At 41.3% G+C, this 24,167-nt stretch overlaps 1 protein-coding gene across 6 annotated transcripts in view; it reads left to right on the top strand.

The window, feature by feature from the left end:
• MTUS1 (microtubule associated scaffold protein 1) overlaps positions 1-24,167 on the top strand; it is a 167,825-nt gene that overhangs the window by 133,838 nt on the left and 9,820 nt on the right. For 5 of the 6 annotated variants that reach the window (XM_035004151.1, XM_035004152.1, XM_035004150.1 and 2 more), the window contains 3 exons: positions 6,255-6,321; positions 23,011-23,225; positions 23,939-24,044. In XM_035004151.1, coding sequence (XP_034860042.1) covers positions 6,255-6,321; positions 23,011-23,225; positions 23,939-24,044 — 388 coding nt within the window. Of the gene's footprint in view, positions 1-3,992; positions 5,249-6,254; positions 6,322-23,010; positions 23,226-23,938; positions 24,045-24,167 lie in introns of those variants that run through there. The other variant, XM_035004154.1, reaches the window with a different exon arrangement.

Below are 24,167 nucleotides of genomic sequence, written 5' to 3'. Positions count from 1 at the left end.
ACAAGTTGGAATTTACTAGGAAGAAATTGGAGGCATAGAGCTGTTAATTAACTTGACTATCAGCAGACAGCTATTTAGAGGAAGACCAGGACTTGAACCTGGGTCTAGGACACTAGGAACTCAAAATCACCTATGAACTTCTTGTGCTTTTTCATCCTTGGTTCAAATACCATTACTGGGCTACTACCCTTCTCCCTAATACCTACATATTCAGCTCTTAGAGTAGCGTCCCATCACTACCTGTATTTGATTCACATGGATTCATTATACAAACAACCAAGTGGTTGCTTGGTTAATGCAAATTAAATAGAGCAGGCAGGCCTGCCTTCCATGCCCCTCAGTGAGGAAAGGCCCAGGAGGGGATGTGAGAGGAAAGACCAGTTTCAGCTCTTCCTTTGGTTCCTAAATCCCTCACGTGGCATGAACCTTCCACAGTCCGCATGTTTCAAGATACTTTTTTCCCATCTGTCCAGTAACCTGGCCCACAAACACAAACCAAACACTTTTATCAGATGCTCAGTTGGAGAAGGAGTAGATCGAACACTAAAGGAAAAACCTCACTTGATTTGACATACTGACAGATGGTTTCATCAGTCTACAACAGGGCAAACTCTTACTGAGTTTCTGGGATACTTTCACTGTATGTGAATTTCATCTTGCACCTGATTTAGGTTTTAATGCCCAGGTAATTGTGACTCCATTGAATTTCTTAAAATCCAGCTCAAAAACTCCCTCCTTTAGGGGGGCACCTGGGTGGCTCAGTCCATTGAGCATTTGACTCTTGGTTTTGGCTCAGGTCATGATCTCAGGATCATGGATCCAGCCCTGCATCTGGCTCCACGTTTAGCAGGGAGTCTGCTTGAGGATTCTCTCTCTCTGCCCCTCCCCCTGCTTGCACACATACATGCACACATTCTCTCTCTCTCTCCCCCCCTAAAATAAATAAATCTACAAAACAAAGCACCTCCCTCTTTTATTTCCTGGTCCTTCTAGCTGTATGTTCTGTCTACCTTCTGGATTCTAGGAGCACTTAGATTTCTCTGTCACTCTCTACCTTATATTACAGATAACCATCTTCACTCATTTTGCTTTTTAAGACCAGAAGCTCACTGAGAGCAGGATCTGTGTCTAGTTCTTTCTTAGGAAACCACGCCAGCAGCTATGGCAGGGCTTTATACATAACAGACATGCAGTCTATACCTGAACGAACAAATGCATGGGGAGGATGGAATCCCAGATGTAAAGATGAACATATAAAGTCATTATGTAAATGTTCTTTGCTCTTTATAACCAATCAGCAAATATTTACTGATTGGCTAATGTGTACAGGGCACTGTTATAAAACAGAAAGGAAAGACATAACCAGGGTGAAAGTTAAGTAATTCTTCAGAACAATTTTCCTCTTAACCCTTTGGTTCTCTCATACCATTATAGAAGTGATTGATTGATGTACAGACAGGTAGATGTAGATGGTAGGTGTAGACCGATCTATATATACATATATATCTCATTGCTAAGTTTTTCTAAATGGTTTTAGAGCATTAGAGTGTGGATAAAAATGATTGATTATAGGGTGCCTGGGTGGCTCAGTCGGTTAAGCGACTGCCTTCGGCTCAGGTCATGATCCTGGAGTCCCGGGATCGAGTCCCGCATCGGGCTCCCTGCTCAGCGGGGAGTCTGCTTCTCCCTCTCCCACTCCCCGTTTGTGTTCCCTCTCTCGCTGTGTCTTTCTCTGTCAAATAAATAAATAAAATCTTAAAAAAAAAAAAAAAGATTGATTATAGGGAATCCTAAAATTATGACTTACCCTTTTGTTGCAAGTCTGTTTAATAATGATAATTCATTATGTATAAGTTCTTTTTTTTTTTTAAGATTTTATTTATTTGCGAGAGAGAGAATGAGAGAGAACATGAGAGGGAGGAGGGTCAGAGGGAGAAGCAGACCCCCTGCTGAGCAGGGAGCCCGATGCAGGACTCGATCCCGGGACTCCAGGATCATGACCTGAGCCGAAGGCAGTCGCTTAACCAACTGAGCCACCCAGGCGCCCCTCATTATGTATAAGTTCTAATAAGCATCTCATCAATCTGGAAACTAACACCACACTTTCTCTTTCCCAGAGGACACACTATTGCTAGTTTTAGTTTGTTCCCATTCTTGGTTTATCTTTGCATAGTTGTGCAATGTTCTGTACAAACAGCCAAAGTGAAATCCAACCTAAAGTGGTACCCAAATAAGGTGAATTTGGAAAGACACTAGCAGTCTACTATAAGTAAAAATGTCTCAGAACAAAAAAGAGTGGACGTAATTCATTGTGTGAGTGGTGGGGAGAAGGTCAGAGATACACACATCTGAACCATCGGACATGGCTCTTTTCTGCAAAATCCCCCTGTGCTATTGATGCTTTTCAATAGCTAACAAATTCAGGCCCACTGATGGGACGGCAGCCAGAGACTAAGTGCCTGTATCCCGGGGACTCCTAATTAAATTATAGTGAATCCATTTTTTTCCTTGGAGGACTTCATATATTTAATGCATGCATAGAAAAGCATATTTCTATCCAGATACCCACCTCCCTGTTTTTTTCACATTGTGTGGAATTCTGCTTGTTAAAAATACAAAGAGGATTAAATAAACTTGTTATGTAGACTATAAAGAGTTTATCATCTAGGACAGAAACACTGATTTAGGAGCAGGTGAATAAAAAGAAACAGGCAGTCAGTAAGTGACAGAATGTGTTTTTATCATCTACAGGTGAAGGATAGGATAGGATAGGATAGGAGAAGCTCCCAAAGAGAGTCAGGCAGAACCTGACACTATGGTGCGGACACTGTAGTTGGCATTTCACATAGGATTATATATAAAGCCCTTGGTTTTTGCATTATTCTGTACTGCTTCCCCCCAGATGAGGTCATCTGCCTTGAATGATGACTGGAGAATTGAGCATGGACATTTTAGGTCTGTCTAGGTCCCGAGCTTCTTTAAAAAAAAAAAAAAGATTTATTTGAGAGAGAGAGAGAACAAGTGGGGGAGAGGGGCAAAAGGAGAGGGAGAGGCAGACTCCCCACTAAACAGGGAGCCCGATCTGGGACTTGATCCCAGGACCCTGAGATCATGACCTGAGCCAAAGGCAGACACTAACCAACTGAGCCACCAAGGCACCCCAGTTCCAAACTTCTTGAAGGCAAGAACCATGCCTTAAATTTCTTTCATGTTTCTCCCAGCATCTGGAATGGTCCTTGATTAGTTGGTACAGAGCAGTCATTTGCCAGTCAATTTAGAAAGATAAATGTCTTCTCCAGGCTTTGGGGGGAAGGAGACGGTAACTATGATTGACATTGAGGTTTATATAACTGGTCAGGTAAAGACCACACATTCCAGATTATGGAGGTGGGACACGCGTGGCAAGTGTGACTTGAACAGAACGAAGAAGGAATTGGGAGTCTAAACAGGAGTGGATGATTGAGGTTCTTGGAACTAGGGTAAAGTTTCTTTTTCATGTACTCCATGGAATATTCTTTTTGAGTGAGGGCATTTCTGTGTACAAAAAAAATGGGACATGAATCTAGCAGCCCTCTGCAAGGTCGTATGAAGGGTTGCTTTCACTACTAGTGCAGGAATGAATTGGTGGAGATCAGGACTGGGGTGGAGGTAGCACTAATAGAAAAAGTGTGATAGATTCAAGGCACATTAGGAAGAACTGACTGACTTTGGAACAACCCATTTAGACAAAGAGTCAAGGATGACCTCACGCCTTTCCTGTCACTGTGTACTCGGAGTGCCCAGATTGGCTTCTGGGCATTGAGTACAGGAAGGTTGAGTGCAGAAGAGTTGGGGGAAATGTTCACATGGACTGAAATTCCTTATCCCCAAAATCTCTTTAAGAAGCCAAGAGATCACGTGGTATGTATTTGTGTTAGGATGTAAACATTTTCACAAAATTACCCCTGGAGACTATATCTCAGCTTAATTTTTCAGTCTTCACTTTTCACATTCGTGAAAGTTTGAAAAGTGATTTAACTTCTTGCCAGCTTTGCCTTCTCCTAACAATTTAACTACTACTGGAAAGTGAATTTTAAGTTCCTGAATATGTTGCAGGATTGCTTATGGGTATAAAGCTGTTTTTTGGTTTACTTGACATTGAGTGACAAAGCTTGCTGATATTTACTTGAACTAGATTGCTAAGCAAACAAAATTAAGGCTTATGTTCATGAGACCAGGAGAAGCATGTAATATATGTATTTTTATATGCTTTTCTCCCAATTTTAATCCAGGTTGATTTTCCTCAAAGTTTAATTTCTACATTAGAAAACTCATGACTTGTTCATTTTTAAAAACCTGGACTCTCTGATTTATGATTTCAGAACATCTGAAGACTGCACTTTAAAAATCAAGCATTTAGAGTTAATGGCAAAAATGTTCTCAGTGAAGACGTGTTCCTTAAATTGCAGTCATTGTTAACTATCCAATATGACAGTGTTAGCACGTTGTTCGTTAACTTCCTCAGCTCTTTAGTGAGAGACCCCACCACAGAGTAAAAAGTAAATGCTTTAGAAGATGTCTGATCTCCAGCTCTCAAATCAGCATTTCACACTTTCCCTTTAAACACCAGTGAACCGTGTTCTAAGCTTTCGGATTAAATTTCGCGGCAAACACCATTCATTTCATTATAATGTCATTTTAAATTGTAAGTCACAAAACACACTTGGATTGTTGTTCACCTAGTTCATAGGCTCCTTTACCATACAGGTTTTTGAGAACAAGTTTTTCTGTTAGTAAGTGTGATAATCTAATGACCTCAATTAAAGAGGGGGACGAAAAAGGCTCACAAATCTAAAAATAACTCCATTATCCCGGCAGAGAAGGTCAGTGTTTCTTTCCACTGTACCAGCTGATATTTAAGTAAGTGGCCATCGATCAGTCTAATGTCTGGCTCTCGTTTTTCATAAATGAAGGGCTGTGGCTTTAAGTAATCGCAGGCTGCTTGTGCCAAAGGCAGAAGCTGCAGAATCCGCTTCTGCCAGGAGAGAGGCGTTCGGTAACCTGCAGGACGTGAAGTAGGGCTAACCGAGGACCAATGGCGCTCCTCCCGGTAGAGCTTTGAATGTAGGCAGACCCGACTGGTGGGTGGTGTGGCCACCTGTGTACTTCTTGGACAGGGCAGGGGGTGGGGACAGTTGGAGACAGAAGCTGGAAAATGGGCTGCTCCAGCAGCAAAATGTGCCTCTATCCTCCATGTGCAGCAACAAGGGTAATTAGTATTTGCTTCTAGTGCGTTTCTGGAAGAATGTCAGGGACTGAGGCAGAGGTTGTCTGGAATTGGGGGATGCTTTGAATGACAAGCAGTTCTTGTCTGCAGAAGACTGGGTCTCATGATCTCTGCAATACTGTGATCAGGATGCGGCGGGAGCTCCGTCTTGGGTGATCCTAGTGAGAGCATTTTCAGAAAGCTTTGAATTCTTCCTTTTCCTTAGTTATGCCCTGGTGGTAGGGAATCTACCTTTTAAGAGACTATTGCTGTATTTGTGTGTGTGTGTGTGTGTGATTGCTTTGAGTTGCTGGTAACTTGGAAATTGTTCTTTTTTGCAGTATAAATAATAGCTTTTTTGATATGGAAGCAGTTGCCTGATTTTCTTTGATTTGTTTCTCTAACATCTCCTTACAATTATAGCTGATCCCAAATATATAATAATCCTTAGAAAAAATAATGTGGAGCTGAGTAAAATTAGTTTAATTTTGCCTTTTTTTAAAAGGATTATTTTTTGCTGTTGCTTTATAACAAACTTGCATCTTCCTTTTAGAAGGATTGACCTTGTAACAAAACTTTTTTATTTGCAAATACAGGACAAAGTGCATATAAGTGCGTATGTTTAGAACATTAAATATTTATCTTAAACTGATTAGTGCTTTATTGCCCTTGGAGGAGGAGAATGCATTAAGTCTTAAGTATGCATTTGCTGAAAGGTTCTGTGGATCAGCAGTGAAGCAGGGCTCAGAGTAAATATTTTTAAAAGTGCCATGCAGTGCCTCAAATGAAAGTTGCACGAGGACCTGAGAAAATAAAGATTTTTGAAATATGAATTTCCTTAACAACTAAGGGACATCTGTGTTTTCTTAACAGCACAAACTGTTAGCCTAAATGATTCCTATCTTGGCGTCTCCCTTCTGAGTCTCATTTTCCTAGTGATAACAAATGTGTGTCTTACTGAAAGGGACCCTCTTGAAAACATTAGTAACTTGATGTGTGTTTTCCGCAGCGGGAGGAAGCACTGAAACAACACAAAACCCTATCTCAAGAACTTGTTCACCTTCGAGGAGAGCTAGGTAAGAGCTTTTCTTCGCCCCGCCCCCCCCCCCCCCCCCCCCCCTCCCCCCCGCCGCAAGTTTTACAGGACGAGGGGACGACTGGAAAATTTGGTTTTCCTATCTGGAGTTGCATGCTGCCAGTGGTTAGCTGTTCCACACTAGTATCTGTGCAAACACTTAACTATCAACGTTTCTTCCGAATCTTGGCAGCTTGACCTCAAGTTCACAGAATTCCTGGCGCTGATCTAAGCCTAGCAGAGCTTCTGATGACCAAAACATTGCTCTCCCTGAAGACAGGGACAGAGTGACTTTTGTAATTGTGTGAGTTCCTGTTAAATAATCCCGTCATATTTTTTTCTGAACCTCTTTCCATATTAAAGAGTGGTGAAAAAAATTCCTGCGCCGATGACAGTAATTACATTACATTCCCTCCGGGCCCTTTGCAAGGAGTGAGTATACAGAAAAGAAGGATGCTGTGCATCCAGGGTAGCCTGTCTGGAGAAGGCATCTTCTGTGCTCACGTTACAGTTTGAACCCGGCTGATGGTGAATAAGGACCCAGTCCCACTGGTAGCCATGTGTCTCTGATGTCTGTAGCACCCACCACCCAGTGCTTCTGTTCCCAGGCTGAGTTCAGTTTTGGTTCTTGTCTCTCCTGGAAGGGTCCTCAGGGTTCATGCAAGAGAGACAATACTGCCTCACTCCTGTGTTGGAGTGAGCCATACCTTGGGATCCCCCTGTCTGCCACGGACACCTCAGCCCCAGAGAATCCGCTTCCTGCTTTAGCTTCAGCCAGGTCTGGAGTTGTTCATTAAAAGGCTCAGTTGCTTGCCCTTTGCAATTTTCTATGTATGCTGACAGCCTCCTCTTACAGTGTGAGTGGCTCTGTGTATAAATGATGCAAAAGCAATAGCCAGAGACGAAGATTGTGTTCATCCAGTTCTAGAAGAAACTGCCCATTTTTCTTTGGACAAGACCAGAATTTTAATATTGTCAATATAGTTTGCTGGACTTGAAGTTTTTCTTCCCCTGCCCCGCCCCCCCCACGAAGGCAAAGATCAAATAGCAGTGAGTATGGGGCCTCGGCTTGTCTCTGTGTTCCTCTTCCATCTTCCCCTCTCAACCCCTAAACTCCTGGCTAACCCCCCCGGTTCTTAATACCTAGCCAGGGCATCATTTTCTCCTGACCTTATTTTAGGCTATGGAAATGAAGAACTCTTTATAGAAAAGTAATTTTAGGACAGATGGAACTTCAGGACCGCAAAGACTTGCGGGTTCTAGGGAAACAGTTCAAGGAGACCACAGCTGAGAAACAGGCTTCCAGCTATAGCATTCGAGGCTTTCCACCATGTTAACTAGACTGCTGTCCTTTTGATTACCCAGATGACCAACTTAATTTGCTTTTGTCTGTGCCTTAAATAACGTAATGGATCTAGAGTGAGCAGGTCAGGAAAGAGGCCTTTGTGTGTGTGTTTCGGAGTTCATTACGACCCAGTGGAGGTGGAGATGAGCCTACCTGACGGTTCATATTTCAGCCTCTCCCCAAGATGAGACAGAAACGCCAGCAGAACACTGTGCTCATTCATTGCTGCTTGAATGGGGGATCTTCTTTTTACCTCTTAGCGGAGAGCACAATGAAATGATTCGAATGGGACCCAGGTCCTCAGCACCTCCAGTTGGTCACGTAGCCCGGCAGGAAATAGCCCGCAGTTTGTACCCATTCTCCCCCTTTTCCCTCAGTGATAAGGAGAGTGGGCCCTGCTGTGCTTTCACCGTCGCTGGCCAAGTGTCCGGATGCCACGCTTGGCCTGTGCGTAGCGTTGGTCGCGCAGGTGGGAGCTGGGTGAACCGGAAGCAGAGGACTCTTGTCAGGGGAATGAGTGAGACGATGGTGAGAACGTCAGTCAGCAGAGGGGACACACGGGGAATATGTCTGTGCTCCCGTTGCATGAGGTAGAACTGCTCAAGGAACTATGGAAAGCATTTGGGGAATGGTTCCAGTCCCGTGAGGGGAGAGAAGAGAAGCCTCTACATAGTTCTTCTGATGGAACAGTCCAGGAGGAACACTCCGAAAGCTGCCGGTGGGATTGTTCGTAGCATGAGCTGAGATGGAAGACGACAGGTTACATAGCAAAGTTGGAAATGGCAGTTTTAAAATGTGATGCAGTAGTGTAGAGTGGTTAGACTGTGTGGTCACACTGTCCAGGTCCAAATCTTCAGTAGCTGGGTGACGTAAAGGCAAGTCACATGACAGGTCTTGAGTCCTGGTTTCATTCTCTGTCAAATGGCACCAATAATTGTCTGCTCAGGGGTGGTTGTGAGGATGACATGAAGTCACTCGCTGTAAAGTGCCTAGCACCACGTGTTAGCTACTACTAAATAGCAGGTGTTCACATGGGTGCAGTTTGCAGCTGTTCTCAAGAAGAGAACTGTTGCTACCATCAGCAGCATCCAAGCATCTACCATTTCTCTCCAAAATAATGGGGGGCTTTTGGTGTCACTCTTCCCCGGGGTACTGTTTCTTTCTCTTCTCTATGAAAATTGAGGCAAGCTTCCCAAACTAAGAACTGCAAAAAATAAATAAATAAATAAAGGACAGCTGAAACTCAGGAGCACTGAAACCCAAGTAGAGTCTGTGATAGTGACCTTCGGAATCTAACTGCCTCCAACCATCTGCTCCGCTGACTGACTTTCCTCTCGCCTCTCCTGGTTACTCTGACAAGTGTCCTCTACTGCCAAGTTCACCTAGCTGAGCTCAGAACAAAACCACGAGGCTCCCCCCCTCCTCCAGGGAGTCCTCAATACTTTACAACCATGTATTTATTATATCTTGTGTTTTCTTGTTGACTTCAGATGGTAAATTGCTTCATTTCAGAGATTCTTTTCTCCTTACTATGGAAAAAATAGATATGTTTTCCATTTTCACAAGTGATTGATAAGTATTTATGGGTATTTCAAGTATTTGAGGGTTGGTTTCTTTTTATTTAAGGACATAGTGCGGAAATTAAAATTGCGAAGTGAGAGGAAAATAGCCCATAGTTCCAGTATCCCTGACAGAGCTCTTATTTTTACATATTCTCTTGTGTCTTTGTTTATATGAATATATATGACTTCATATCTTGACTTTTTTATGAAGGTATGACTTACATACAATGGAGTGCTTACTGACAAACACATATACTCATATGACCTACACCTTTATCAAGGTATTGAAGATCTCTGTCCTCCCAGAAAATCTCCTCATGCTCGTTTCTGGTAGACGACACCGCCCCCCTTCTCTAGAAGCAAACACTGATTTTTATGATGTAGGTTATTTTGTGTATTCTAGAATTTCATAGAAACATACATTATGTTCTTGTTATGTTTGGCTTTTTTCCACACAGCAAAGTGGTTTTGAGATTCATTCATGTTATTTTATGTGTATTCTGATCTGTTTAGCTTGTGTCAAACACTTTTCCATATTGACTCGTAGTCTTCATTATGGTTATGTTGAATGACCTGGGAAAGTCTTAGTGGTTGTTGCTTGATTTCACTCATCCCTTTAGTGTTGGAGTATAGCGAGGGTTTCATTGTCTGCTGTTATCCCATCGATTCCCCTGGCTTCAACTACAACCTATAGGATGATGATGCACAGATTTATTTTTCTAGTTCTCTCCTTCCCAAGCTGTAGATGTGTTTTGCCCAGTGAAGAGCTGCCTCCAGGAGAGCCAGTCTGGCATAATCAGACCTTTCTGACTCCCCAGCCCCTTGCTTCCTGAACGCTCTGCAGTGTCTCCTCATTCAGACCTCTTTTCCTCAAAGTCTGTTCATCATCTTCTGCAGTGACGTCATCACTCACTCACCACCTAAGCTAACAACAGGTGACACATGCTTTTTCCTCCAACTTCTACATGATAGCAATCTGTGTTCTAAGTATCGCTTGGATCTGTCCCTCCTCAGCCTTCTGGCTACTATTGTTCTAATTCAAGCCCCATAATTGCTCACCCCAAATATATTCCAGTAGTCACCCTACAGGTCACCCTGCTCCAGGCCTGCTTCTGTCCTCCTCACATGCTACCAGGACTGTATTTAAAATAAATCTCACATCTGTACTCTACTGGACATTTTTAACAAACATAAATGACTTCATTTGGGCTTTGGCAAAAAGTCCAAATTACTGTAGCTGCCATGTATGTTTTGACTGGAACTCTCAGCCCAACTTCAGGATGGCAGGACACTCCTTTGCCTTTCTTCACACTTCTTTCAGCTCCTCACGTCTAGCCATGGGTCCATTCATACCTCTTTGGCACATGATATCCTCTCTGCTTGAAATACTCTCTTCTTTTTTACTGCTTTTCTATTTTTGCCTCTTAAAATCCTCACTAGCTACGATACCTAGCTAAGTCCCAATTAAAATGCCGTATCATCAGTTGAGTTTTACCTAATCTTTCAAGCAAGTTAATCGTGCCTTCTACTGTGCTCTTCAAAAAACTCTGTTTTTAGGGTTGTTTCTAGACCTCCTCTCACAATCCAGAGCCGCGAGCCCTTCAAAGGCGGTATCTCCTTCACGTTTGCAGCTCTACCCACTGATACCTTGTGCCTGGCACTTACTACCTCAGTGAATGAATGACTTTTATATTGAAGATAGTGACTAGGGAAAGTTGGGTTTATCCTTATAATATTCTAATACTCAGTGGTTTTTGTGTACAAATGTTTTCCTACAAACCATTTAAAAATAACATGCATGTTTTTAAGAATGAATAATAATAAAGTAAGGTGAACTATACTTCTCTTGGAAACATTTTACAATTATGTCTGACAATGCCAGTTAGATCATTTTGAAAGTGTTGGCCCTTGAAATAGATGACAATTCAATTTTAATGGTCTGTATCCACAGCAAGCATTTGGCCTCTAAGATGGGGAAATAAGCATATCATTCTGATTTTTTTTAAGAGTTGTGTTGGATCAAAACCAGTATAATAGAGAACCATAATTATGATCTTCAGGGGTTCCTACTGTTTTTTGTTAATGTTAATCACTAGAATCACATTTTTATCTAAATGAAGAAAAGGTATTTTTATTTCAAGGTTTCTAGCCATCAGAATTAATAGCTAATTTACACTTTTTAGGGCTATTTTTATTCTTTTTAAATCCTTCTGAGACTTAAATATCTGCTCAAGTGAACTAGATTTCAAAACCTTGAAATGCCTTTATTAGCAGGCATTCCTATAAACTTAATATTGTTTGCACTGAGCTGTTCGGACAATGCACATCTTTTTTATACATTTGTCCTAATTGTTTCTATTTAATGACACAAATGGAATTTGAACCCTTAATTCACTAAGACTAGTTGATTGTTTTTCTGTGTGCATAAAAATTATGAGCTGGGTATGACAGTAACATCTGTTGAGTGCCAAGTCTTTCCCGACAGCAATATTCAGCTCTAAGTCTGCTGGTTAGTATTTTATTAAAAGACAGGAAAGGGAAGGGAGGGAGAGAGGAAGGAAGGAAGGAAAAGCAACTGAGGCTTAAAAGTGAAGTAACCTTCCTAAGGTCAAACAGCTAGAGAGCAAAGTGCCTGGGTAAGGACCTAGGATCGGTAAGTCCAAACTCCTGTTCATGGTAACAGGGAAGGCATGATGAAAATATTTGAAAGGTCACAAAAGTATGTGATATAAACACTCCTTTGCATTGGTAACAACTTTTGGAATCTTTTTATTCGATTCTGGAGTTCAAGAAGTGCTATCAGATTAAAATAGGACTTGTTGTTATCAGTTAGGGAAAAGGGACTTGGCTCTGCTAGAAGCAGTTTATAAATTGTCTAACCAACACTTAACTGGTGTCTATGAACTTGAGGCTCCCGTGCACCTTGTGGAATATGTTAATTCTTTCATTAGTTTTGTCTACAGTTATGATTTAACAGCCTATGTATTCGAAGTAATTTTAAAACTCTTTACAGTTAAGTCACTTTGGAGTTGCAGAATTCCAGAAATGGTTTTTGAAGTGGACTTTCATGAAAAAACTGCTAATATAATGAAAACCAACTGTATACCAAAAGAGAATTCTTTCTCTCGCTGAGTTGATCAAAGATGGTTTTGATACCACCTCAGACTTAGCCCGTTTGTCCCCACCCATGGCCATCCATCGCAAATTCAGCCTTTGGCTGGCTGTGTCCTTAAGTAAAAGGTCACGTTCTGTCACCTGTATGGATACACGGTGTTACCAAGAGTATCTGTTTTGAAAGCCCGTGGAGTCTTCTTCCTTGTTCTGTTCCTTGTTCTAATCTGTCCTTGTCCAGTTTTGATAGGTTCAGTTTTGAATAATGTCATTTGTTCAGAACGCTGGTTCTCAGACTTTCCTGTGTAATAAAATAGACCAGGTTAGAATGCTGATTCACAGTGCTGACTCAGGTGGTTTGGGAACGGAGCCCAGCAACGCACTTCTGATGACCTTGCAGGGTGATCATCCTGTAGGTGCTCCGTGGAGTACACTTTGACACCAGACTAGTTGTCCAGAATGTTGTTTCTTTTATTTAAAGTATATACGAATAAAGCAAGCACAGTAAGAGAGTACACAGTAATGCCAAAAAGCACCAACTGAATTGAGCCCGGTCTTGTACATCGGCTTCCAAATGAGCATTAAATTTATTGTTTTGATTTCACTGTGATTTCTTTAAAGTCCTAATTGATTTTTCTCAGGCCTGAAGCTTAGAACATTATGTCAGTTACTCAGCCAGGCTTGCATCTCTGATCCACTTTCATGCCTAAATATTTTCATTGGTCCATGGAATGTTGCTGTTTTGATTATGAGAGCATCTGTTTTGCAGCATGTCGTTGGCCAGTAAGTAGAAAAACAGCAAAGCCTTTTCAGACTTGTATTGGCAGGGAGACCCAGAGGCTCCGTGGAGGCCCAACTGGCACCTCTGTACCCAGATTGGCTGGCTGAGCCAGATCATCTTCCCCCATTCAAGTAAGATTCTGTCAGGAGAAATTGGGGGGATGGGGCGGGGCGGGGGGGAGATCTTTTTTTTTTTTTTTTAACCTGCCTTATCTTATCTTGCAGTCTTTCTAGCTTCCACAAGAGAACAAAGCCTTAATACTCTCAGACATCCATTGCATGTATGGATTAAATTCTCTCTTACGCATCTCAAGTTGCGAAAATAGCCATGAGGATCAGGTTCTGGGCTCTGTGCTGTGGAATCTGCATTGAAAATCTTGAGCAGATTGGCGTCCTGGACCCAATTCTGCCCCTTCAGTTCCCTTGCCAGTAAAAGGAGATTTAAGATAATCTCTTCTATTAACTCAAAACACTATTATGTGAAATTATAGGTGGGAGAGCACTTTGTAAAGCACGAACCGATATTTTAAAAGGATACTGGTATGAGTTATGGGAGAATTGAGAGGGCAGGCATTTTGTAAAAGCAAATTCCTAATAAGTTATGATTAGTGAGAGGTTTTTGAAATCAGTTCATGTTGCTTCACAGAATTCCAAGAGCAATCAGAGAGCCATCTGTAGCTCATTTTGAAATTTAGAAGACTGTTGTCTGCCACACGACTGCCAAATTTCTCAGTCATATGAAAAAGTAGTACCTTTCGGAAAGAAAAACTGGAGCTCTTATGAGCCGATGATCATTCCACAGACAGTTTGTGAAGACTTGGCTCTGCCACATCCTACCAAACATGAAGGTTAGCAGAGCACGTGGTGTTTGTTGCTGCCTTGCTCACCAGGAAACTGATAGGCAGGAAGTTGGAAATTCCCATCGTTGGATAGTCTAGGTCCCTACGCTTTGGTTTGTAGGCTACTGGCCTCTCTACCGCATAGCAATTCACTTCTTAAAAAATGGCATCTTGATAACTTTATTCATGTATATCACCTTCTCCCATTTTAAATAGATGAGACCCTGATTTAAGAGAGTTACCTACATAGTCATTCACCCTGGGAGTGTGTCACAGCCGGATATCCCTCGGTCGAGTAAGAATAATATTATGAAGTAATTATGCTACTATGGTAGAAGATCGTGTTCCCGTTCTTGGTTCTGTGGCTGGGGTATAGGAGAAGTAAGACAAAATACATATCTGTTTCCCCTTTACTTTTATACACAGTTGGGAGCATTTATACATGCATTTCTGCACTTTGTTTTTCCACTTAACAGTTCTTAAAGTTCAATACATACAGAACTTTATCAGTCTTTTTAAATAGCTGTTAAATTGTCCTGTTTTTTGGAAAGCATTCCATTGTTTCTGTACACCACAATTAATTTAACCAGTTCCTTCCTAGTGGACATTAGGTTGTTTCTGATGTTTTGCTGTTATGGAAAGAAATGCTCCAGTGAAAAACCTCAAACGTTCTTCGTTTTATATATGTGGGACTCTACCTGTATAAATTCTTACTAGTGGAATTGCTGGGTCAGTGGACTATGCAGAGAAAACGTGACAAGCCAAAATTGAGGGACAGTCTAAAAATACCTGACTCCAAAACTGTCACAATTATGGGGGGTGTAGGGGGAAGACCCACTCGCAGACCAGAGAGGACTCAGGAAATATGACAACTAAATGCAGTGCGGTATCTTGGATGGGATCCTAGAACAGAAATAAGGGACAAAGTTGGGAGTTGAGTTCATAATACTGTACCAGTGTTGGTTTCTTAGTTTTGGCAATGTTAATGTTAGGGGAAAAGGGGTGAGAGATATCTGGAAACTATTCTCTCTTTACAGCTTCTCTGAAGATCGAAAATTAATCTAAAAGTTTTTTCTTGAAAAAGCATTAGTGGAGGGCGCCTGGGTGGCTCAGTTGGTTAAGCGACTGCCTTCGGCTCAGGTCATGATCCTGGAGTCCCTGGATCGAGTCCCGCATCGGGCTCCCTGCTCGGCAGGGAGTCTGCTTCTCCCTCTGACCCTCCCCCCTCTCATGTGCTTGCTCTCTCTCATTCTCTCTCTCCCAAATAAATAAATAAAATCTTTATAAAAAAAAAAAAAAGCATTAGTGGAAAAACTGGTGAAACCCAAATGAAGTCTACAATACACTTACTAGTATTGTTCCAGTGTTAAAACCTTAATTGTGACAAATGTCTCATGATTATGTAAAATGCTGACATTTGGGGCAGCTATGTGGAGAGTGTATATGAACTCTGTGTAGTATCTTTGTGCGTTTTCTATAAATCTAAAATTATTCCACAATTAAAAGTTTTTTTAAAAGCAAGTATACTTCCCTGAGAAGTATCTGCTTGCTTTTCCTTTTCAAATTTTTATTTAAATTCTAGTTAGTTAACACATAGTGTAATATTGGCTTCAGGAGTAGAATTTAGTGATTCATCACTTGCATACAACACCCAGTGCTCATCCCAACAAGTGCCCTCCTAATCCCCATCCCCCATCTAGCCCATCCCCCACCCACCTCCCCCCATCAACCCTCAGTTTGTTCTCTATAGCTAAGAGTGTCTTACGGTTTGCCTCTAGCTCTTTTTTTACCCCCTTCCCCTACGTTCATCAGTTTTGTTTCTTAAATTCCATGTATGAGTGAAATCATATGGTATTTGTCTTTCTCTGGCTGACTTATTTCGCTTAGCATAATACCCTCTAGTTCCATCCACATCGTTGCAGATGGAAAGATTTCATTTTTTTGATAGTTGAGTAATATTCCTGTGTGTGTGTGTGTACACACCACTTCTTTTATCCATTCATCAGTCAATGGATATTTGGGCTCTTTCCATAATTTGGCTATTGTTGATAATGCTGCTATAAACATCAGGGTGCGTGTACCCCTTCTAATCTCCATCTCTGTATCCTTTGGGTAAATACTTAGTAGTGCAATTACTGGGTTGTAGGGTAGCTCTATTTTTAACTTTTAGAGGAAGCTCCATACTGTTTTCCAGAGTGGCTGCACCAGTTTGCATTCCCACCAACAGTGCAAGAGGCTTCCCCTTTCTCCTCAACCTCACCAACATCTGTTGTTTCCTGTGTTGTTAATTTTAGCCATTCTGACAGGTTATGAGGTGGTATCTCATCATCGTTTTGATTTGTATTTCCCTGATGATGAGTGATGTTGAGCATCTTTTCATGTGTCTGTTAGCCATCTGGATGTCTTCTTAGGAAAAATGTATTTATGTCTTCTGCCCATTTCTAAACTGGATTCTTTGTTTTTTTGGGTGTTGAGTTTTAGAAGTTCTTTATAGATTTTGGATACTAACCCTTTATCAGATATATCATTTGCAAATATTTTCTCTCATTCTGTAGGCTGTCTTTTAGTTTTGTTGGTTGTTTCCTTTGCTGTGCAGAAGCTTTTTATCTTGATGAAGTCCCAATAGTTCATTTTTGCTTTTGTTTCTCTTGCCTCCAGCGACATGTCTAGTAAGAAGTCTCTATGGCCAAGGTCAAAGAGGTTGCTCCCTGTGTTCTTTAGGATTTTGATGGTTTCCTAGCTCACATTTAGGTCTTTCATCCATTTTGAATTTATTTTTGTACATGGTACAAGAAAGTGGTCCAGCTGAGAGAAAGGAGTGAAGGTGTCCAGCACTAAAAGCAGGTGTCTGACTTCCCAGGTGACCAGAAAGAGAGAGGGACCCAAAGCAGGCAAGAAACACTGGACATGGGCATCTCGTCTCCCTCATAGCTGGTGCAGAGAATGGGAATGCTGCTTGAGGAAGAGTTGGCACCCACAGCACGCCTACCAGAAGCACCTAGAGAAAGTGTGTCTGTACAGTTGGGGAATGAAGTCCTCTTATTTTCCTATTTATCTTTCCTTTCTGTCACAATCTCTCATGTGGCATCATGAAAATTTGTATGATTTCCATGTGACCTTACCTCCTCCTTTTTTCCTTGTTTAGATTTTATGTCCGATTTAGATAAAATCATCTAAAGGTTGGGAATGTTCTGTTGCACCCAGTGTGAAGAGCAAACAGGAGTAGGAAGTGAAGATTGGAGGTGGGCGGGTACTATAGTGCCTTGTCGTATGTGTGTGTGTATATATTTATCTTTGAATACTCGACAAGCAAGGCTGCTTTTTAACTGTCACATCTGGTCCTGGAACCCCAAGCATGTCTTTGAAGACTCTTCAAACACATCTGAACTGGTGGACTTTTGCAAGGCCAGGAATAATAGTAACAGCAAACATTTATTGCTTACGGACTCTGGTCAGGCAGTGGGTCAGGTGCTTCTCATGCATTATTTTATTTAATCCTACAGGGAAGGCGCTAAGATTCTCTCCATTTAAAAAAAAAAAAATAGGAAATGAAGGCTTAGAAAGCTTGAGTAATTTGCTCAAATCACATGGCTGGTAAATGCTGTGACTGAGAATTGAACCTAATTAATCAAGCTCTGTCCTATTAAGTCATTTATTTATGTTCCTGAGGATTAAAATATTTTGGGTTGTCTCATAAGGAAGCATGCTACCCAGATACGAAAGTGAAGAAAGCTCTGTATCATTTCAAAAGAATGTTACAACTGTAGGGCCATGGTTGTGTGATGTTTTTCTCTGTAAACAGTACATTTACCGATCTCCAAAGGGAAATGGGTCTCTATGAGATGGAGAGAATACAAATCTATCTTCCTCCTCTTAGAAAAGGCCACCAGGACTAATTAGGTAATGGCTGTGCTTCTGCTCCTTGGGGATAAGGGGCTAACGGACCCAGGATGAATCCAGTTCTGTTTTTCAGAGGTTATAATTGACTGTGACAGTGGGCCTTTTCTAGAGGTCATCCAAATAATTATATGAAAAGGGAAAATGTCGAGCATCTCACCACTTTTTCTGAAATATTTTTTCCTTGCTCAGTTATGTATGCTTAAACTATGTTGTTCCTGTTCTGTCGTTGGCATGGTTTGTCCCAGGGTGAAAATGTCAACTTCTATTCTGTCTCACGGCCTTGTGCTCTAGGGCTGATCTTGTAAATGAGTTGGTTTCTTTCTTTCCTAATTCTGAAAACTCTATTTCTCTTTCTAAGGTGGACTGCTGGGGACAGCTTTTGCAGTTTACCAGTGTGTGTACAAAAGTTACAGTTCCTTAGCTCTTCTCTAGGCAGCGGTCTGTTGGCACCCTTCGTCACAGACAGGCTTTCAGTAATCGCCCCACAGAACAGATTACTTTGGACAAAAAGATTACTTTGTACTCTGTGGATTTTGCATTTGTGCCATAACACCTTGAAAACCCTATCACCTAATACTGTGAAAACTCCTTGCTTACTTACGCAAAATCCCGCAAGATCTCCTATTTTGTTTTGGCTTTTGTTGGCTGCCTGATGAATTGCCTGAAAGGGAGTGGAATTCTGGAAAGTAAGCAAGGAAGAGACAAGGCTGAGCACAAGGAGTACAAGCGAGCGGGGTGGCATTAGAAATCACTCCTAAACTGTCATAAGCACAAGGGAAAGTCCGTGACTAAAGCCACAGGGTCACATCCATCACCCCCCCCCCCAACAGTGTGTGTCTGGCAGAGAGGAGCACTAAGAACCCTTGAGGCGATGTTTACATGGATGTCCTTTAAAAAAGCATTTCAAGAGTCTTTATGCCAAATAAAAGTGTCCCTTCAGGAGCCCAGGCCAGTTAATTCGAAGTAAAGCTGTTTGTGTGAGGGATGATTTCAGCCCAGCTGTTGTCCACACAGCACACCAGGCCCGGAACAGAGCAAAGGTCTGCGCACAGCTGCGGGCTGATGTCACTGCCTGGGGTTGGGCCTGCGCTTTGGACTGTTGTACTCACAGCGAGCGAGCCGTATATCCTCCCTCCTGGGTCTGACCCATCTTTCCCTTCCCTCCCCTCTGCCTTCCCTTCACCTCGCTCACTGGCCAACAAAACTTAAATACTTTTAAGCTTTGTTTTCTTTTCTTTTGTTTTTTCTTTTTTTTTTTTTTGAGATTTTAAGATATTAAGATTTTTTTAAGATTTTTTTTTTTAAGATTTAAGATATTTGAGAGAGAGACTGAGCACGAGCAGGGGAGGGGGAGGGGCAGAGGGAGAAGTAGGCTCCCTGCCGAGCGGGGAGCGCAATGATGTGAGGGGGGCTCAATGCAAGGGGGACCTCCATCCCAGGACCCTGAGATCATGACCTGAGCTGAAGGCAGACGCTTAACGGACTGAGCCACCCAGGCGCCTTTTTTTTTTTTTTTTTAAAAACAGGAAACGCCCTGTCCAGTGGCTAATGTAAGAGGATTTCCATCTATTCTATTTGATTTTGAAGTCTGATGCACCATAGATATACACTGAAACAGACGGTTGTTTCATTACAAACGTGTTAAAATTCGGCAGGTGTAGCATACTGTTAACTTCATGTAGAAGATCTTCTAGCTTTTGGTTCACTTAGACATTTCTGTCTCTGATAGGAGCATTCAGATGGGCTGGGATCATACTATTTCTTTTTTTTTTGGATATTTGAAATTCCAATGGAATTAAGTGAAAAGGCTGTATGGAACCAAAATTGCCCTAACTAGAAAGTTGTTTGATTGTATTTATTTATTTGAGAGAGAGCGCTTGCATGCAAGCACTCACTGCGGGGGAGGGGGGGGCAGAGGGAGGGAGAAGCAGGCTCCCCACTGAGCAGGGAGCTGGATGTAGGGCTGGATCCCAGGACCCAGATCAGGACCTGAGCCCAAGGCAGACGCTTTACCGACTGAGCTACCCAGGTATCCCTAACATTTGCCTACTTGAATCTTTTTTTTTTTTTTTTTTGCACCTTTGGTAAATAATCAGTACAATAAAAAGGAAAAGTAAAAAGTGTTGCATGACCGTCAGCATAGTCATTATCTTTCACTAAATTCTTTTAAAGAAAAGAAATTAACTTCTAAAATTTAGTTCCACAGGACTGAATTTGATGATCGCTATAATCTGGCCTCCATCTACCTTTTTAGGTCTATTTCCCATTGTTCTGCCTTGTGAATGTTCTAGTTCCCAGGGCACACCGTGCGGTCTCCCACCATTGGCTTGTGGTAGAATAGTTGTCACTCTCAGTATCAGAATGGCATTTTTGTATGGCTCAATTTTAAAAAACTGCTGACCAGATCAAAACCACAGTGAGATGCCATTTCACACCCACTAGGCTGGCTTAGAAAAAAAGAAAATTAGTTTTGGTGAAAATGTGGAGAAATTGGAACCATTGTGCACTGCTGGTGGGAACATAAAATGGTGTAGGCATTATGCAACACAGTACGGTGGTTCCTCAGATAATAACAGAATTACCATTAGATCCAGCAGTTCCATTTCCAGGTATATACTCAAAAAGAACTGAAAAAAAACCAGATGTTTGTGCACCCATGTTTATAACAGTAGCATTCACAGTAGCCAAGAGGTAGGAGGCAACCCAAGTGTCCTTTGACAGATGAATCGATAAACAAAATGTCCATTGACAGATGAATCAGTAACAAAATGTGGTCTATACATACAATTGAATATTATCCAGTTTTACAAGGAAGGGAGTTCTCCCACCCACTACAACATGTATGAACCTTGAAGACCTGATGCTGAGTGAAATAAGCCAGGCACAAAAGGACAAATTCAGTATGGTTCCATTTATAGGAGGTACTTAGAAGAGTCAGATTCACAGAGAAAAGGTAGCAGTGGTGATTGCCAGGGGAGGAGGACGGAAGAGGGATTGAGGAGTTACTGTTTAATTAATAGGGAGTTTGAGTTTTGGGGGAGAAAAAGTTCTGGAGCTAGATGGCAGTAATGTTTGCACAACTGTGAATGCGCTTAATGCCACAGAACCGTACGCTTGAAAATGATGGAAAATGGTAAATTTTATCTTGTATATATTTTGCCACAATTAAAAAAAAAAAAGTTTGTCTTAATCTGCAGACTGAACCTTCCATACCATACTCGCTGGATGTCAACTACTTTGAGTGCCATTTATTGGACCCTTAGGGACTGCCCTGTATTGTTCTCCTCAAAAGTATAGGTCTTGTCTTCTCACTTAGACAATGAGCCTCCCAAGGAGAGGCTCCATGTTGTTTCTCACCAGTTTCTGGCCCAAAAGACAGCTGGGTGGGGTGGGAGAAGCCCAGGCTTTGGATGCAGATCGTCAGAATCCAGACTGCTTACCACAATCCAGTCTTCTGCCACTTACTTAGCTATGTGCTTATAGGCAAATGATTTACCCCCTGTTGGTTTCCTTGTTCATTTAGTAATAAGGTTCTCACAGGACTTCTGGAAGGGCTGGATACTGTGTAGGGAGCCCCCATTCTTCACCAGTCACTGACTAATAGGTTGTTTTTTTTTTAAAGATTTTATTTATTTATTTGAGAGAGAGAGAATGAGAGAGAACACATGAGAGGGGGGAGGGTCAGAGGGAGAAGCAGACTCCCTGCCGAGCAGGGAGCCCGATGCGGGACTCGATCCCGGGACTCCAGGATCATGACCTGAGCCGAAGGCAGTCGCTTAACCAACTGAGCCACCCAGGCGCCCTAATAGGTTTTTTTTTTTTTTTTTTATGTTCCTTTCCCCTTTAATAAATATTTGTGGATTTATTTGAATTTTAATGGTTCTCTTTAGCAGACACTATTCTTGTCATTATTCAATATAGTCCATTTTGCCTCTGAAAGAATCCCAATAGGGGACATGTGACTAATATTTCTACTACCACATGGCATATTCCCAAGAAAACAAGTCTACCTCATTGTTGGAAATTCATCCCAGGAACCAGCCAATCTCACATTACTTAAGTAGAATGATCATTAAGCTAAACTCTCCTTTTCTTTGCCCTAAAACTCTTATTCCTTCTACAACTGCAGAAATATATATTCCTTACCAAAAGAGAGGTAAGGATTCACAACTGACTTACCAGTACTCATTTTATATTAGTCCATGGGCACTTGAGGATATTGAGAACATGCATCCTCCTGACAGAGTATCACTGTTTTGAATGTCAGTGAAGGAAGGCTGGAAAAGGCAAAAGTCAAGCTTCCTGAGAAATTACAGGGATCTTCCAGGATATATTATAGTGTGGGTGGGTATGCATTTATGTGCAAGTTCTGCGATGTATTATTAATCATTATGTGTTTTCAGTAGTGGTGGTGTAGAGTAAGATGCTCCGATTTTAAATTATGCCTTTCAGATCACTTTGCCTTTAAAAATAATCACCTTTTGATATATTGTAGCTTTTAAAATGTTTTTTTTTTCCCTAAAGTTGGTATGCTCTGGTTGCTTCAACATATTCTAATACTTTGTTTTTATTACTGTATTTTTGAAATCAGCTCAAATTAAGACGAAGCTTAAAATCCATTTATTTCTTCTTTCTGATCTTCCCTGTTCCCTCTGTGTCTTAGCTTCTCCCTACTGGCTGGCCATCCTTAGAGACGCCTCGGCCAATCAGAGCCTTCTCTCCTTATGGCCCCTGCACTGATTGGTCAACACACAAAAGGGTGATCCTCCCTTGGAAACCTGGTTTTTCTCAAGTACTTCTGTTACTTCTTGCTAGGTGGTTGTGTGGGGGGTTTTTGTTTTTTGTTTTTCGTTTTTTTTGTTTTGTTTTGTTTTGGTTTTTTTTGTTTGGTTGGTTTTGTTTTGTTTGTTGTTGGTTTTTTGTTTGTTTGTTTTGGTTTGGGAGGTTTTATTTTGCTGCCAGCGACCATTTCCTCTTGTTCCTATTTATTGTTCATTTTTATACCATTACATTTGAAAATCTGGTCAAGAGAGAACGAAGTACTCTGAGAGTACTGTGTTAATATTTCCAGAATCATCACAGCTATGCGTGAATGTGATGAATTTAGGAATTTCGCAGATGAAATATCTTTTCCCTTTTTTATCTCTTTTCAGTCACTGCTTCATCTACCTGTGAGAAATTAGAAAAAGCCAGGAATGAGTTGCAAATAGCTTATGAAGGATTTGTCCAGAAGCTAAACCAGCAGCACCAGACTGATCTATCAGAGCTAGAGAATCGGCTTAAAGAATTTTACACCGGGGAGTGTGAAAAGTTCCAGAATATTTACATTGAAGAAGCAGAGAAGTATAAAACTCAGTTGCAAGAGCAGGTTTGTGCTTTGGAGCCTGAGCATGTTCTTGGTCATGGCTATTTATTTAAATTCTAATTGTTTAATGAGGAACTTCCTTTGAACTTCTCTTTATTTAAATAGGTGAAAAGGGGTTTTTCAATTAATTTTTTTCTACGATCAAGTAAGAGTGAAAAAAGGGAGAAAAAAGAAAGAAAAGTTAAGGAAAAAAAAAAACTTTATCGTACTACCTGGAAGTAATCCCTTTGTGAGCATTTTGATGTTACACTGCTAAATGATTGGTTTGCATTTCTTCTTTTTTAAAATGACAATAATCCATATTTTTCATGTAATAGTATATCATAAGCTTATCTTTAATTTTCTTGCTTCCTTTTAAAATCAGTTCTCCATTTAGTAAGTATTTTTTCAGTGCCTACTGTATGCCTGGCATGAGCTAGGGACTGAGGATATAAAGACCAATATGACAGGCGTGGATTGTACGTGGTCCTGTCACTGTGAAACATAGCCTCATTCCTTATGATGGGCCGTTGGCATCAGTGAACCGTGGAGAACCTGTGTGTTGGTGTTCTGAGGGGGAACAGACTGGAGAATTGGGAGGGGCAGATCCAGCTTGGCCTGTTCTTTCCATGTGTTGGGCAGCCTTTAACGTGAATGCATGCTTATGTGTCAAGTCTCCTAATACTGTTGCTTATTACTCAAGACTTTTAATTTTTTGTTCTTTTTTCTTCTTCTAGTTCGACAACTTAAATGCTGCCCATGAAACCTCTAAGTTGGAAATCGAAGCCAGCCACTCAGAGAAAATCGAATTGCTAAAAAAAACCTATGAAACCTCCCTTTCAGGCAAGAATGCTTTTTTTTTTTTTTAAATAGAATCAGGTCTAATGGAACAGCGTGGTATGTTTTAAAACAGAAATGATTTGTAACTTTCCCTTCCAGAGAATACCCTGTGGTATTCAGTTTGGA

Source organism: Mirounga leonina, unplaced genomic scaffold (genome assembly GCF_011800145.1).
Source record: "Mirounga leonina isolate KUSES-001 unplaced genomic scaffold, KU_Mleo_1.0 Mir_128, whole genome shotgun sequence".
Classification (NCBI taxonomy): domain Eukaryota; kingdom Metazoa; phylum Chordata; class Mammalia; order Carnivora; family Phocidae; genus Mirounga; species Mirounga leonina.
The sequence above is the reverse complement of the archived record's forward strand: the minus strand, read 5'-3'. Positions and strand labels throughout refer to the sequence as shown.